At 40.8% G+C, this 18,162-nt stretch overlaps 1 protein-coding gene across 2 annotated transcripts in view; it reads left to right on the forward strand.

Annotated features, from left to right (window-relative positions):
• Positions 1–6,133: 6,133 nt before the first annotated feature.
• Positions 6,134–18,162, forward strand: part of HCN1 (hyperpolarization activated cyclic nucleotide gated potassium channel 1) — a 237,615-nt gene continuing 225,586 nt past the window's right edge. The window contains exon 1 of one of the 2 annotated variants that reach the window (XM_078384442.1): positions 6,134–6,811. In XM_078384442.1, coding sequence (XP_078240568.1) covers positions 6,387–6,811 — 425 coding nt within the window. In that variant the 5' untranslated portion in view covers positions 6,134–6,386. The remainder of the gene's footprint in view (positions 6,812–18,162) is intronic. The other variant, XM_078384443.1, reaches the window with a different exon arrangement.

Raw genomic sequence — 18,162 nt, forward strand, 5'->3', positions numbered from 1 at the left:
GAGACTCATTCCCCAAATTTGTTATGTGGGGATTAGAAAAGCCCAGTTTCACCCCCAAACTGAGATTAATGATCCATTTCCTCAAAAGCAATTCTACAACAACAAGGGGGCTCTCTAAAGATATTGTCTGAGCCACTGTTGGAACTTTGCCCATTCTGTTTTGTGTTCCATCAGAGGATCGTGAAGAAGGAAACATTGTCAGTGAATGCAAAATTATTTTCTGCAGGATGCCAAAGAATATAAATCCCCATTGCCCCGCCTGTACCCCATACTGAAGCAGTGGGACAAAAGCTCTTGTGATACAGTTCCAAGGCTAGAATGTATTCATCTTCTCCAACCTTCTTCAGTCCAGATTGCATTGGTCTGAGAGACTCTTGTATGGATCTCATGTGTTTAACTTCTCCACTAATGAAAGTGTATGTTCTCTGACTTTTATTTTCATTTTGGCAAGATGAACAGTGCCTGTCTACAGCCATCCTTGCTCTCCCTGCAAAACAAGTGATTGAAGGAACATTTAGTGGCACAAGTTCAGACTATTATCCAAGTGGGAATCATGACAGGAAGCATCACATGAATCTGGAATACAGCCAGATAATAAGAAAAACCAAACACCAGGAGGCAAAGACATCTGAAGAGGTGTTCGTAACCACATTGATTGTACATTGTTCTTCCTAGACACAGAAAAGGGAATACAAGGTCAACCATGCCAAACTCCTGTGGTGAGACAGCATTTTTTTTATATCCAGACATCTAAAAGGCATTCTTTCATGGTTGTTTGCCAAAAGTAAAGCCTCAAAGCAAGCCAAGGGTTTTTTATTATCATTATTAATGCTGCATAGTTCAAGCCTAAAGACATAGACACCTTTTCTTGATATTCTTTTGCCAGAGGCTGCTGTGAGCTTAAGTGAAGCAGGCTCAGAGCTTGGCAATATTACTTTTGTGGACTGCAACTTCACAAAAACAACATTCCCAAACTCTGACCAAGTACCCATCCCCTCCTGTTCAAGAATAAAGTTATATACACAAGAAAACTCTAAACCAGTGTTTCTCAACCTTTTGTATCTTACATTCCGCCAATCACTCTGTGCAAGACCTCAGATCCTACCAGCTATTGTTGTTATGTTCCATTTCCAACTTCTGGCAACCCTATGAATGAGTAATCTCTAAAATGTCCTGTCTTCAGCAGTCCTGCACAGCTCTTGTAGACTCAAGAGTGATTTCCTTAAGGTAGTCCATCCATTTCATATTTGGCCTTCCTCTTATCCCCCTTTCCCAGCATTATTGACTTTTCCAGAAGATCTTGCCTTCTCCTGATGTGCCCAAAGATGAACAGCCTCAGTTTCAACATTTTTTTGTTTCTAGAGATAGTTAAGGCTTGGTTTGATCTAGGACCCACTTGTTTGTCTTTCTGTCAGTCCAAGGTCTCTTCCAGCGCCACATTTCAAACTAATCAGTTTTTTCCTGTCATGGTTATTGCGGGTTTTTCGGGCTCTTTGGCCATGTTCTGAAGGTTGTTCTTCCTCACGTTTCACCAGTCTCTGTGGCCGGCATCTTCAGAAGACAGCACTCTGCTCTTTTTCCTGTTAGCTTCTTAACTGTCCAACTTTCATACCCATAGATAATGACTGAAAATACAAGATGATCTTGGTCATGGTCTCCAATGACACACCCTTACACTTGATGATCTTTTCTAATTCCTTCATTGCTGCCCTTCATAGTCCAAGTTGTGAACTACTTTCACTGAAGGCCAGTGGTTATACTGACCAAGTAGGAACAAACAGACCCAAGTTCCAAATAGACTTCAATACAAAACTGAGGTGACCTTACAGTAAATCAGTCATTCTCTTAATGTGACTTCTCTTAGTGTGAACTTGCACTGTAACCAACAGGATTATTGTGAGGAGAAATTAAGAAGATTGCTCTCTGAGCTCCTGGCAACATCATCCATGAAGGAAGACCATCAAAGCTCAAGTTAAATATCTCCAGAGGGGGGGAATTCTGTTACCATTTACTGCGTCCCCCCAGTGTCCCTTGTTTGTTCTCCCAAAGCACAGGTCCACCCTCTGGATGCGTTTCCTCTTTGTTTCACTGCCTCCAGTGGATCTAGTCCACACTATATCAAATATATGTATCTCAGACACGTGCTGCCAATACAACAGGTTTATTGATCTTTTAATTGGTATGTAAATCACAGATGTAAATCACAGTTGTTGAAGATGTGCTTTTATTCACAATAACCACTTTAACAATATTCTTTAACCATCTATCTATTCTCTATTCCTTTTAACTCTTTCCTATTCTCTATAACACTCCAACTTTCCAATCTCAGTCTTAACTCTCTCAATTCAATGTCCTAACTCTCTCACTTCCATTCCCTATATCTCTCCCTTTCTCTCCAACTGTCTGTCACCCTAACTCCTCCCCTCCTGTCCTATCATAGGCTCCTGCACTTGAGCTCCATATGATGGACAGGAGTGACATGGGCATTCCGCCACACCACCCATTGCAGTTTGTTCCACAGATGAACCCCTCTTACTATTGAGAAGCATCTCCTAAATTTTAGCCCAAATTTACTCCAAAATGGATCCCTTGCCACTGCAATGCATTGGTTCTAGTCTTGCCCAGTGGAGCAACTTAGCTCTGTCTGCTATGTTTTGTATGTTTATAAAAAAAATAAAAACAACCAGAAAAAGGGCACACATTTAATAAACAAATATCTAAACAGACAGTGCTCCCTCCACTCAAGACCATTTGGGAGTAACAAGTGTAATCCCACCTCCATTCCATAATTGCTTTGATTCTTGCACTGCCCTTTCTCCTTTCCCTCCTTTGTAATACAAAATTCATACTTTCTTCCCAAATATCTATAAACTGATCTTTACCTGTTTTCCCCCTCTTAAGTTTTATATTACACATAAGCTTATCATTGATAGCTGTATCCCAAACTTCCCTATACCAAACTGGAAATTGTATGCTGTTTTCCACTTCCTAGCAATAATCAATCTCATCATTGTTAACAAATTTGAAATTAATTCTTTAATAATCTAAGTACCTTCCTCCTTTTCAAATATTGATTAAAGAACTATATTAGGACATACAGCTAAGTTTAGCTTGCTTATTTCATTTATTTCCTTGAAACCCAATTGCCAAAGTTTCAATATATTCTCACATTCCCACCATAAATGAAAACAAGTACCAGCTTTCTGGCACCCTCTCCAGCACATCTTAGAATAATGTGTAATCCGAAGAGAGGTAAATTAGAGCAGTGGTCCCCAGCCTTGGGCCTCCAGATGTTCTTGGACTACAACTCCCAGAAGCCTTCATCACCACCTCTGCTGGCCAGGATTTCTGGGAGTTGAAGTCCAAGAACATCTGGAGGCCCAAGGTTGGGGACCACTGAATTAGAGGCCTTTCAAGTTTTTCCCCCCCAAGAAAAACATGTATTGTGGGGAGACTATCTCCAGGAAGAATAAGGAAATATATGGAGAAAGTTGTGAATAACAGATTTCAGGAAATGGATAGAGATATAATGGACTAGCCATAGATATTTATGGTGATATTAGGAAAGAGAATGTTGATTGTTATTACTAAATACATTTTGAAAAGATCAAAATGGTTTTGTGCCAGGAAGGCAAAGAGCAAATCTGACCAAGAGACTGCTAAATGCAATAAATGAAATATTTAAACAAAAGATTAAGACAGGTATAATTCCATCAGATGATTTCAAGGTGTTTGATTGTGTGGAATGGACAACATTAAAAGTGATAATTAAGGTATTATGTTTTGGTATACTTTTAAGAAGAATAATTATGGATAATTATATCAGAGAAATATGACAGCAGTTTTAATAAAAGATGGGATAACATAACAGATACCCTTAGGCCAGAATATTAGACAACGATGCCCCCTTTCCTTGATATTGTTTACTTATAGAACTATTAGCAAATATTAAATATTAAAGAAGATAGAGAATCTAGGTATTGGTATTAGAGACAGAGTTAAAATTAGTTTATTCATTGACAAAACCTTATCAACAATAGAAAATCCTTTAAAGGTAATGGAGAAGGTAAAGCATCATTTAAAATAATTTGGAATGATAACTGGGTTATAGATAAATTGGCATAAATCAGAAATCATGGTACTTAACTATGACAAAAAGGAAAGAGAAAAAATTAGAAAAAATGAATGCTAATATTTGAAAGACTAATAAGTATAAATATCTCAGCTAATTTGGAAAGATTGGAAAGGGAGAATTTTAAAATATTCAAACAAGTAAAACAAGTTTGTTGATTTAAGGAAAATTGAATTGTCATGGTTTGGTGGAGTACAGGGTATGAAATGAAGACACTACACAAGATAATTTTTTTATTTCTAAAATAAAGATAACTGAAGAAGAGTTAAAGGACTGGCAAAATATGATTGATAACTTTTGTAACAGAAGTAAGAAGTCAAGGAGTAATAAGAAGAGATACTATAAATCTCAAAAATGTTGGAGCGTGGTTTTGGCTATTCATGGATTTTTTTTAAAATAAATAAATATTCAATAGATAATTGAATTATAGATAATTCAGAACGCCCAGAACGCCATGAATTCAACACTGAAGGCACTGAAATGGTCTACTTGCCCCTAAACACAACATCTCTAATTCAGCCTCTTGATCAGACCTGGACAAAGTGTGGCCCAAGGGCTACATACGGCCTGTGAGCCGCTCCTGTCCGTCCCACCGGTCGTTGCTGCAGTCCGGTGTTCAAGCACTTGTTCAAGCCCAAGACAGACTGGATTTCTCTCACTCAACAAGTTGAACATCAAAACCATTTATAGCTTTTTGCTTATCCTTAACATACCGCAAAAAAAAAACTCTTTAGTATTTGTGAAGATTAACAAGTTTAAAATAAAAAGAATCATAATATCACTGCTTCATTTTGTTTCGGATCCCGAACACAGTTCAGATTTTTCATGTGGCCGCCCCTATAGAAATTAATTGCTCACCCCTGCTCTAGATTAGTGGGCCATAAGGACCATTAAGTCTCATTACACACTGAACTGTATAGAAAGGACTGTCAACCCTATGTAGGAGAACACTGGTGTGTGTGTGTGTGTGTGTGTGTGTGTGTGTGTGTGTGTGTGTGTGTGTGTGTGTGTGTGTGTGTGTGTGTGTGTGTGTGAATCAACCGTTTATGCTTTGTACAGTAGTTACATTATGGGGGGGCATAAGAGTTATGTACAGAACTACACAGAGGTCTAGCACCCCTTACCGCAACATGGTTGAAGTTTATATCTCAGGCATAAACTAATTTGGTTGAATATGGAAACAAAAAAAATTCATTTGAACCCTGTAAATATTCTTTTCATGCACAGTAATAAAAATACAGTAAAAATATAGACAATCCCTTCTTTAGGAACATGCTCTTAATTTGGAAAAGATATAGAAAAATATTTTATTCCTCTGCATCCAGTGACAGAGTTGGAGAAATTCCCAGGAAACCTGGAAGAAGTGACTGAGAATTTATTGATATATTTATTGATATATATCCATCTCTCTGTTCATATTTTATATATTCAGCCAGGCAGCGCTTTATGTTAAACCCCTGGTGATTAATAAAAAGGTGCAAGCCGGCGAATTTTTGCCTCTCCCTTGCACCTGCCTTTTGACCAAACTCCGGGAGGCAGTGGAGCCCCATGGGGTCACGAAGAGTCGGATACGACTTAACGACGAAACAACAAAAGCACCTGTCTTTTTATTTTTATTATTAATTTATTCATTTCACTTTATGTTTTTTTTTTAAAGGAAAGCCAAACGCTGGCTCAGGCCAAGCTGCGCCTCGCCCTTCCCGCCCCCTTCCCCCCCTTCCTCCCTCCGCTCCCCTCAAGGGCTTCTCCCGGTCACTCAATGTCAAGCCAAGGAAAGCCAGCGCGCGAGGCGGGCGCAGGGGCGGCGCGCGCGGGGCCCTCGGAGGCCGGCAGAGGGCGCGCGAAGGGAGGCCACCGGCCGCGCGGGGCGCCCGGGCTCGCTCTCAGTCTCTCTCTCTCGCTCGCTCTCTCCTCACCGCCCCTCTCGCGTCGGTCCCAGAGCGAGAGCCGGCGTCTGCTTGGGCTTGCAATGCCCCGAACGACAAACAGGCAATGAGGAGCTGAAGGGCAGGCAGCCGCCGTAGCAGCCGCCGCAGGAGCAGCAGCAGCAGGAGCAGCAGCAGCCGGCCGCTGCTGCCGCCCCTGTGAGGGGAGCCGGCTCGCTCGGCGGGCTTCCTCCTCCTCCTCCTCCTCCTCCTCCTCTCTTCCCCGCCCGCCTGCGCTTCTCCTCCTCCTCCTCCTCGTCGTCTTCCTCACGGGTCAGGAAGGAGCCCGTCAGGCTGGAGCGCTCTCCCGGGCGCTGGCGAGCGGCGGCATGGAGGGCAGCAAACCCAGCTCCTCGGCCGGCAGCCGGGACGAGGGCAGCCCCAGCACCAACGCCTGCTTCCAGGCGAAGGCGCCGCCGGCGGGGACGGGCTCCGACAAGGCGCTGGGCAGCCCCGGACCCGGCGGCGGCGGCAGCCTCAAGGACCATGGCAATTCCGTCTGTTTCAAAGTGGACGGCGGGAGTGGCGGCGGCGGCGGCGGGGCGGGCGGCGAGGATCCCATGGCGGGCTTTGAGGACGCCGACAGCGCCCGGCGGCAATACGGCTTCATGCAGCGGCAGTTCACCTCCATGCTGCAGCCCGGGGTCAACAAATTCTCCCTCCGCATGTTCGGCAGCCAGAAGGCGGTGGAGAAGGAGCAGGAAAGGGTTAAAACTGCAGGATTCTGGATTATCCACCCCTACAGCGACTTCAGGTGAGGAGGGGTGCCCCCCTCCCCCAGGCGAGGGATACTGGGGGTTAAGGGGCAGAGATGCTTTTTTTGGGGGGGGAAGGGGGCGGAGGGGGGGGGGAAGAGGCTGAGAAGTAGGTAATGGTGCGAGGCTCACCTCGGCTGTGCCCGAGCCACGCGTTTGGCTCCTCTGCCCTCCCCGGCGGGCTGCGCGTTCGGTTCCGGCGCGGCGGTGCTGGGCGCTGCACGGAAGCGCGAGGGGTTGAAGCGCGCCGACGAAGTTGACCCCGAGGGTGATCCGTGGTCCAGATCAGCCGTTTGCTGAATAAAAGAGGCACCTTTTAAATAAAACCCACTCTGGGATCGCCTGATCCCATCTCCGTGTCACCCTTTGCCTCTTTCTGTATCCTCGCCAGAACTCGGGGAAAGAACTTCCAAAGTGTTCCAGGTGGGGTGGAAACCCGTACCGGATCTCTCCTCCCCTCCGGCCCCCCAAAGTTGCCAATTTTATGTGAGCCATTTCTAGCTTCCCATTCCACCTGCCTACATTTTGGGTTTGAAAAGAGTCCTGTTTTCAAGCAGTCCTCACTTGGAATTAAATCTCATTTTATGCAGGGGTTTATTCCTAGGCAAATTGTGTTTAGGATTAGGCAGTCTAACCACTTCCCCAGTTCCTGGGACTGGCACTAGAGGAACCCCACAGGGTATGAGCACTTTACTCTTTGATCCCTGTGGAAGGAAAATCAAACCCTTCAGCTCTGTAGCATAAACCTATCTTTGAGGTTAAAGCTCTCTTGGGGGCAGACTTTTCCTTCCCATCTGATCCACAGAACACAATGAAATATACATCTCAGCTTCTCCCCCCCCCCTTCCCACTGAATCATCCCTGCTAATGGCAGGTACTCAGGCATTACTTACTGGCCAGCTGTCTGTCTTGCCCAGATGGTGTGTCTCTGACCTTCAGATATGGATGTCTCTAAAGAAAACATTCTGGACATCTCCTTTCCAGTTAAAATATAAGGGGGAGTCCATGCTCTGGAAGGGTTCTAAAAGTTTTCTGGTGCACTCTTCTCCTAATAGGAGACACTGCATAGAAAAGAAGGGAAAATTATTTTGGCACACAAAATATGAACAGTGAAATGTGATTTGTTTCCCAGTCAAGTAGCTGTTTCTTGCTTTATCATCACAGTATTTATAGTCTGAACAGGAAAACTGGTGGCTGTTTTAGAATAAATGGAATGCATGGAAATTGGGGTGTGACCAATTATAAATGAGTTGTCCTCCTTTTTTTAAAAAAAAAATATGCACTTCCGTTCTGTTAATTAAAAGCCATGGTAAGTAATTATTTCCAAATTAGCTGTTCAAACTGTGGCTATCCCTCAGTTAAGCCCTGTTGTTGAATAGAGGTTTGTCTGAAATGATAGTGTAAAAGAGGATCACATTCAGATTGCCTTGAATGGTGGTGAGTACAGAAACAATACAGCTGACCTTGACTGGAGTCCCATGCAGATGTTCTTATCTATGTTGCATGGGGAATGTTTCATCATGCTAGCTGGCTCCACCACCTTGGCACACCTGACACCCATTTGTTGAATATTTTACCTGCACTGTGATGTTCACTTGTAGAGGAGACCTGCATAATTATGGATATTTATGTTTGTTTATGGCTGTCTGTACTATGGATAGCTTACAAAGCCAAGAAGAAAATATAACAGGAATGAAATACAGTGATTAACAAACACACAAGCCCGCCTGTTTTATTCTAGCAATAGTTTTGTAATTTGGGGCCTGTGCATAAAAGTGTTCTATTCCACTATATGGGGAGGGGGAGTCTAGTGCAGTTGTGACCCCTCCCCATATAGTGGGATAGTGTGTCAAGTTTTTAAAATTAAAATATTAATTTTCATTCTCTAGTCTGCTGCTGCTGTGTTAGAAAAATAAAAAGAAAGCCCAACCAACATGGACGGCAAAATACATTCGGAAAAGAATTTTAAAAGATTATTATGTTGCTCTCAAAATCAGAAGTATTTCTATCTGAACCACATGAGATCATGGGACATTTAGACATACGTATACCCAAAGATTTAACACCTAAACTTTGTATCTTAGTCAGAGGAGTGTGTGAAATCCTTTTCGGCCGATAAACAGATGTACATTTTGAAGCTGCCTTCCTGGATTGTTTGGGGATATATTTAATAACAAATACAGAAGGGAGAAAAAAAGACCTGGAAAACAGGGGTGGGGTGGGGATTACATGGATTTTAGACAAGTGGGATTTTGCTTAATTTTTTTGGACAGAATGGGTATGTCCTTATTTGCCTGGTGCTTGAAAGTCATCCAGAGAACAGTATCTCCTTAAGCTGTGCTATAATGTACTGAAGGAATGAGAGTGTGGAGGAAGAGAAAGGCTGGTGGAATTCCTACATCATCTAGAACTGGGAGCTATCCAGGGTGTTGAACAGTAACACTGCTGGAAATCCCAGCTCTTAACCTTGGGATTCATGTCCTTGCTGGGCTCCCCCAGTCTCTGTTTATGCATAACATCTGATCCTATATATATGTGTGTGTGTGCTAACAAATTTAGTTTTCTCTCTTATTTGTGTGGGAAAGAGCAAACGATGCCAAAAAGGAAGACAGGAACATTAGGTATATATGACCTTCTGAGGCATATCATTAACATTTTTGATTTAAATGGCTTTGCATATTGGAAACTATATAGTAGAAGCACAGTATTAATTTAGTAGAAAAGATGTATCTCTGAAGACTGTAAGCCCACTTTACTCACACGTGTATAGATGTATGGAAATTACTAAGATATTTTTAACCTTTAAATTATCTTTACTAAACAGGAGGTTTCATACATGTTTAGAATGGATTTGTATACAATGTTTCCAGAAGGAGTATGTATTACATGCAGACTAATGTTACGTTTTATGTGCTACAAAGAGGTGGTCTGTTTTAAAACTGCCGGATAGCCCAGTGCTTTAGGCATCTGGCTGAACCAGATGTTGGGAGTTTGATTCTCCACTGTACCTCCTGGAGAGGTTGGATTCGATCCATAGAGTCTCTTCCAGATCTGCAGTTCTATACTCATCATCATTATCAAAAATTATTCATTCTTTTAAATTTGCTAGAATTGTGGGTCATGATATGATTTCTCAGTAGTATAAAGAAACTTGTAGTAAAAAGGCATAAAAAAGGTAGAGGTCATGTAGGTGAGGAGGCCTCCTGATAAAAGAACATCATCGAGCTTTGACTGTCTCAGTGACTCTCATTTTCATTAACCTGTAACAATATATTGTAAATTACTAGTTAGTTCATCTGGTTTTCCTGTTGTCCGTGATAAAATTGAGAGGAGAGCCTGTTGAAAGATTGTTTTTCACAGAAAGGCTGGATAAGCAATATATTCACATTTTAAAATAATCAATGTTGCATGTTGAGTCCTGCTGTGGGACAGAAGACATTTGTCTGCAGGTCTTGGTTATTCCAAATAGCTGCTTGCTACTGAACAGCCTCCTGAAAATAATAGAAGTGAGCAGTTAAATGGAGAGGTTCCCCTACTTGGGGTGGTCTCATTAGTTTGTTGCAGTAAAAACAATAGAGTCTTATGATAACTTAAAGAAAAAATACGTTATTTATTTATTTTTTGGGCCAGGGGGACATACGTTTGCATGACTGCAGCTTATTTCCAGTCCATTGCGCTGCAAAAAGAAAATGTGTATGTCAAATGAAATTAATTAGTCTTTTAGATGTCACAAGATGCTTTGTTGTCTTTCAGGTGACTGAGAGGTGGATTCCTAGAGCTGATTCACAATGCATATTTTAACCTTGTTTTTTAAAAGGTGCATAATTTTAAATGTCAAAATACATGGGCTTTGTTGGCAGTTATGAGTGGCATGCCTATACATGTTCTTTAAATGTATAAAATTCCAAGCAATAAATATGATCATCTTCCTGATCAGTATTTTTTTTAAAAAAAATATTGTTTCCAGGCATGTGTGTACTGTTTGTTTGCAGGCATATGGGTATTTGTATTTGATGGCACGTATGCATGTATCAGCATGGTATAAGAATAAATCAAGTGTAAATTAGTTTTTCTTTTATAGTCATTTGTAATCAGTTGTGGGCAAATTATTACTTATTATCCACATTCTAATAGGCATGCAGACAATTCTGTTTTTAAATTATTGCAGTTTTCTTAATAAGATATGCTGTTAAATCAACATGTGAGCCTATACATATTTGGTCAGTAGCAAGGTCCACTGATTCTAGTAGAGCTTATTTCCTAATAGATGTGGATAGACTTGCATCCACAGTGAAATAATAATTTTGCCAATATACAATCGATAGAACTTCCCAGTGACAGAACTTAAGTCTACCTTGCAGAGAAAGCATTATGAGCATCCTTTGAGATCAACTTCTGTTTGGGGAAATGGTGTAAAAAGAACTTGTCATTATGTAGTTTTTATGCTTGTGCCATGCCTGTGAAACTGTATTTCTATGGATTGTCCACATATTAGTAGAGTTGCTTTCATTTATAACTGTGAGATTAAATTTCAAACTTTGTACAGTATGGTGACTATACAGCATAGTTTAAACCAAAGTTGTGTTGCCTATGAATCCATTGGTTATAGCTAGAAATGAACAGCATTAAATAGTCATGATACATACTGTGTCCAATAAAATCAAATCCTGATCCATTTACATTTCTTTGCTGGCATCTTAGAGCTTCCTCCAAGCCTAGTTTTGGTCCATTTTGAGTCCATTTCTTGAGCCATTAATGGGCAAGGGAAGAGGTGTATGTGAGGGGATCCATATATAGATTTTGTGGAGTTTCTTGAGAGGGGCACTGCATTTAATCTGGATGTTGTTTGGTGAGACAGCAAGATTATATTTAACTGTGAGAAATGATGTGTCTCTGTAAAGAAATGAAATACAAGGGACAGTATTAGCACATGGTCATTGAAGTATGCACAGCCATGCAATGTGGAGTAGAAAGAGTTTTGGAAAAGAATGTGAGAGTTCTAATCCCTACTGAGTCATCAGAACCCATGAGATAACCTCAGGACAGTCATTCTGTCTCAGAGTGACCTTCCTTAAAAGGCTTCTCAGGTGGATAAATCTGAGGGGATGAGATCCATGTATGCCATCTTGAGGTCTTTGGAGGAAAGGTGGGATTTACATATTATAAATAAAATAAACAGGAGTGTTTGCAATGGGCATTGTGGTTCCCTAACAAAAAGACTTCCGACTGTGATAGGTGGTACTGTTATCAATACTTCTAAGAAGGTATTTCATGCAAATGTTATAAGGAGAATTTTGGTTCTGTATGAACATTACTGGCACTATGAAAGTGGGATGGGCAATCACACCTGTATTTTTGTTCCATGTTTCTGATATGTTTAGCTTCCACATTTCCCTTAAGGTAAGCATGCATCTTGAACTTGTACATTTACTTGGACACCATTTCTCTGAAGGACTGGATATGGATATTTCACAAGCTCGGGCTCTTTATTTTCTTCTATGCTAGAACACTTTAAAAAAAAATAGCTATCTGTACAGCTTTTGAAAATTGCTTAACACCATGCAACAAAACATCATAGCTATGTTTTATTATTAATAGAGATTAGTTATATGGGGTGTTTGAATGTTCCATGACTAGACTTCATTTTAACTGTTGTGTATAAATACATTATTTCATTGTTTTTGATCCTGTTAACTTGTGGCTATAACTATACTTACACAAATAAAGCCACTGATAGAGATCATCCAGTGATCAATTATGGGCTCATAATTTTGTAGATAATATCCAGCAATCTCTCCTTATTTGGAGAGTCTGCTTCAGAGCCCTAACTGTCTGAAAGGAACAGGGAATTGAATATGGACTAACATGTTCATATTCAGTCCTGGAAAAGACTGGGATTCAGAGAATAACCTGTTCTTGATCAGGTCACATCTCAGGTGGTTGTGTAGCTTTGCAGATGCTCAGGTGGTAGACATGCCCAAGAATATATTTGCCTTCTTTGAGTGATGTGTCATTTGTGCCTTTTGTTGGGATAGTAACAGATACAGTACCGTATTCACTTCACATTTCGGCTACTGCAAGATGGTATATACTGGACTGCCTCTGAAGGAAGTGTGGAAATTTCAACTGGTGCAAAATGTTGTAGCCAGTCTATTGTTTGATGTATACTTTGCAGATCATATTATTGTTTAACACTACTCAACAATACATCATAGCTATGTTTTATAATTAATATAGATTAGTTATATGGGGTGTTTGAATGTCAGTTGCATTGGCCACCATAGACACATTAAATTCCTCATTTGTCTCACCCCTGCAAGTGGGTTTGTGGAATTGCAACCCCTCCACCCCCACCCAGGTGAAGAGGGCAAGGGATATTCTGGTGTTCTCAGTAGAGTTCTTGTTTTTCTGAAAACAAGAACTCTTTTAATGAAACCATTTTAATGAAAAACTGTTTATTTTTTCCACAAAATTACTCAACTTGCACAATTGAATGATTTGTGCAGGGTGCCCAAAATGAGGATGATGTCTGTTTATTTAAAAAAATTGAACACTAAATGAGTTGTGGGCATCTTAATGAACAGCAATGTGTACATACACTTCACTTCCTGGAAAGAAAGGACATGAGAGGTAATTGTTTGCAAATTACAGGCACCTTGTAAATTACAAAGATAAGTGCTTTGTCTTGTGTGCAGCTGGAGGCGACCCTTATAGTGGCTTACAATTTCCATATTGAGATGCAGCATCATGTTGAGACAACTTAAATATACAGAATGAGAGATCAAACAAATATTCTTTCTATCCTTGGTGCCAATTTGTTTCCATATTCAGGTGCAAATAAGAGTTCGAGTTAGCATATTTGAAAGATTGCCATCTTACATATTGCAGTAGTTGGCTATTTTAGGCTGTTAGCTATTTTAATTTGCAATAAAACTTATAAATAGTAATGTGGTACCTTAAAGACTGGCAGCTTTATTTGGCATAAATGTTTGCTTACTGCAGGCCACTTCATCAGCTGCATATTTTCCCACAGAAAAAAAATATATTTTCTGACATTCAAGCACCCCATATAACAAATCTATATTAATAATCACACACACACACACACACACACATTCTGTGGGAAAATATGCACCTGATGAAGTGGCCTGCAGTAAGCAAACATTTATCACACACACACACACACACACACACACACACACACACACACACACACACACACACACACACACACACACACACACACACACCACACAGACACCACACAGACACCAATCACCGAAGGAGGCAAAGTTGGTTGGTCAGGATCTTTTTATGGAAGCATCCATTGGAAGTGGTGACTCCGATGCTGCAGGGCAATAAATTCATGTGGGCACCAGTCCAGACTTTACAGGAGCTATCCATGGTGCTGATTCCCATCTTTTTTTAAAAAAAAGGCTCAGCACCTTGGACAGCTCCTTCAGTATTTAAATTAATTTCTGGGGCAGATTCCTTGCCCAAAGACATTTGAGTCATCAGACTCCACTGGTACCATCCTGTGCAAGTGAGCCTAGTCTCTTTATGTTTATTTATCATCTGTTGCCCTTATAGATCTTCTATTATGAGAGTTCTTCAGAAAGCGTACAATAGGTTATGTGTATATATGTTCGTGTGTGTGCATGTGTGTTGTACAGACTAAAGACAACACATAAAAAGCCAGCAACAAAAACTAAAAGAATAACAACACTGAAGCATATAAAACTAAATTGAAGTCAGCAGCAAAAATAGAAGAGTGCTAATAACTCAGAATATTGATCTTCAAATACTTCAGGGTATAAAACGCTTGTTACTTGGCACTGAAAAGACCATTGCGTAAGTGCCAGGCAAGCTGTCTAGCTTTATTTGATGGGTATTCTAAAACAAAATTTATGATGGTGAACTTAGGATCTGGATAGGTTCCTTTTCAGAGATCAATTAATTTTTTTTAAAGTTGTGTTGCTTGCCACTTGGTAATGATTATGCTAGCTCATAGTTGTATTGCTAGGGATTTCTATTGGTTTGAATTAGTCAATGTTTCACTGATTTTTCTTACAACAGTGACAACAATAGTCTTGGCAAATGAGAATTTAGAATATATTTTTGTATGCATAGAAAACATTAAGAAGGAGCGTTGTAAGAAGAATCTTACAAATATGGACAACTAGACATTCGGAAAAACAATGATAATGATGTTTCAACTTATTTTACATATATTTGGTATCTAGAAGGCCAACCTAATCCATATATTCACTGTTTATTTTAGGACTACTTGATGGTATTTGATTCAGCCATTACTAACCATTGCTTCTTGCAATGGCATGTGAAGTGAAGCAGACCAGAACAGATGTGGTTTATTGTAGGCGTGTATAAACCAGTATTTACGTCTTAGGGCCATTTATGTAGGAGACAACAGGATGGCTATTCATGTTTACGTATGTTGTGAGAAGCTGTTTTTATGTGCAAAAGGGATCAGGTTATCAGGGAAGTGTGTGTCAGAGAGAAAGAAAGAGAAACGGCATTATTAATAATAAATGTTTATTGTGGTCATATGACCCATACAAAAACCAAAGCCAATCAGTACAAAAGAGAGAAAAAATATAAAAAGAATAACAAGGAGCACATACAGTGTTCAAACATCAGCAACTGATGCAGCCCTTCTACAAATTGTAGCCAAGACCTTAGCAACCTGAGCTGTTATGTGAGAGTTCTGGTCTAACAGGCAGTACAAGACCAGCCATTTGTGGTCTTGTACTGCATAAAATTTATGCAACAAGGGATAGATCAGGTCCCTCATAATTTCTTCATAAAGAGTACAGTATAAATGGTATGTGACAAAAATTTGGACAGTGTCTTTCTTGGCATAGGGTTCCCTGAAATTTACCTTGGAGTAAAGTTGAGGGTAGAACATGAAATCTTGTGAGCATAAATGCTCTACAGGCCTGGGGTATACAAAATGTAGTTAAATAACCCACAAATAACCTGTATAATAGGAGGAGGATGCTTGCCAGAGAAGAAAAGGTTGTGTTCACTAAGAAGAGCAGTTCTTATTTTTCAATATTGTGAACTCTCTGGGTGAGTGCGCTATAGGCCTGTTGCTGTCCAAGCGTTAGGACAGAATCAGGAAGCATACCCCTGAACCTAATTTAATGTTGGATCATGGATAGCCACTTGCTAATGTACGAATCAGTTGGCATATGGCATATGTAACAAAGGTGGCCAGCTAAGAAGTGTATCCGCAACCAGAATTTTAAAGTCTGGATCCATGCCCTGGTTTTGAATTGGCCAGCTCTAGCTTCTAACTATAAGGCTGCATATCCCACACAATTAGGAACAGCCAGAATACAGCACAAAAAGGTGGATTGTACTTTCTCTACCTCAGAATTATATGCGCTAATCCAAATGGATATGCCATAAAGTAGTTGGGCCCTTGTTTTTTTGCTTTAATAAAAATAACAGAGGGGGTATGGCATTAATGTAAAAAAAAAGCGAGCAATGGCTGTCAACGTGCATTTGGCCTTGTTAAGGGCATGTTTGCAGTGGGCAATCCAGCTAGAATTATATTTAAAAATTAGCCCCAGATACTTAAACTCTTAAACTTGTTACAGTGGTGCCTCAACTTACAAATGTCCCGACTTACTACCATTGCGAGTTATGACCAGCTCCGGCAGCAAAATTTTGCTTCAACTTGTGGCCGGAGCTTCCAGTTATGAACAGAAAAAGGCAAGGAAAAAAGGTGGGAAATTCAAATTGCTAACCGTTGATAGGTCAAGAGGCTGCTTCTTTGTAGCTCTTTTGCCCCAACGGTTAGAGTGAGTGCGATTGGAGGAGGCTTCAGACTGCCTGGTAAGATAACGTTCTGCTTTCTGCTTTTTAAAAACTGTTCTGGGTGAGGTTTGCAGCATGATTTGGGGCTGGGGGGTTATGTTTCTGTGTTGTAATGGGTCTTGGGGGGTTTGTTTGCTTTTTGGGTTCCCCCCATTTTCGATGGGTCTTGGAGGGTTTGCTTGGTTTTTGCTTTGCTTTTTTGCATTTCTGATGGGTCTTGCACTCTTCGCTTGCTTTTTGCTTTGCTTTTTTTGCATTTCTGATGGGTCTTGTACAATCTGCTTGCTTTGTGCTTTGCTTTTTTTGCATTTCCTATGGATCTTGCATGATCTGCTTGCTTTTCTCCCCCCCCCCCCCCGGCCAGAACGGATTGATCATGTTTCCGAAGGGTCTTGCAGTGATTTTTAATTTATTTACATTTTTTGGTGATTTTTTTCTTTGGCCAGAACGGGTTAATTGAATTTCAGTGCATTTCAATGGGAAATTGTGCTTCGAGTTATGACTATTTCGAGTTATGACCAGAGTTCCGGAACCAATTAAGCTCATAAGTTGAGGCACCACTGTATTCTTTAGTGTCCAATGGAATTTCTTCCAAGATTCAGAGAACACTAGGATGTTAGATTTTTGAGGATTAATGGACAAAAGGCTATCATCACAAAAAACTGGAAAGGCCATCAGCAGCCACTTTAGGCCCGACTAGGTTAAAGATGTTGTCTGCATAAAATAAAAGTGGGATTTGCTGGGGGCCAAGTTTTGGAAAATGACTCTCAACTGTCTTCAGATAGGAGCCCAAGTAATTTATAAACAGATTTAAAAGGTAGGGGGCCAGGACATAGCCCTGCTTAATCCCCTGTTACTCAATGTCTCATTCAACAGTTCTCCCTGAGCACCATGATGGACCTGACAGCTGGTGTGGAATGCAGCTTTTGGATGAAAAACAGCAGTTTCTTATCTACTGAAGTCCTATCTAATTTATGCCACAGTCGTTTTCTAGGAATTGAGTTAAAAGCCCCTTTCAGGTCAAAGAAGACAACAAACAGTCTTCTCCCGCCTGTGTTTCTATATTTTTCAGCCAGATGAGCTAACATTATGTAGAGGTCCTGTGTGCATCTATTAGTGCAAAAGCCAATCTGTTCTGGCCCTAGGATTTTTTGAGTTTCCATCCAAGTTGTCAATTTTTCAGCTAGCTGTCTTGTGTAGTACTTGCCCATGATGAGGGCTTGAAAAATGCACTCGGCCACTTGTCTGTAATGAGTGAAAAATGCTGCTCAACGAGTCACAGCTCCCTCCCCTGCCTCTCTTTCTCTCTCTCTCTCTCTCTCTCTCTCTCTCTTGCTCTAATCCTGCAGTCCTCTCCTCCCCCTTCCCATTGCAAAAGGAAAACTGCCCTCTTCTCGCGATAAGGGAGTTCAAGTGGTACATAGAGATATAGCTCTGCAAGAGAACGTAGAGTACTCCCATGCTGGAGAATATGGAGATTCCCTGCTCCCAATTTCAACTGAACAAG

The sequence above is a fragment of the Pogona vitticeps genome, chromosome 2 (genome assembly GCF_051106095.1).
Source record: "Pogona vitticeps strain Pit_001003342236 chromosome 2, PviZW2.1, whole genome shotgun sequence".
NCBI classification, from domain to species: domain Eukaryota; kingdom Metazoa; phylum Chordata; class Lepidosauria; order Squamata; family Agamidae; genus Pogona; species Pogona vitticeps.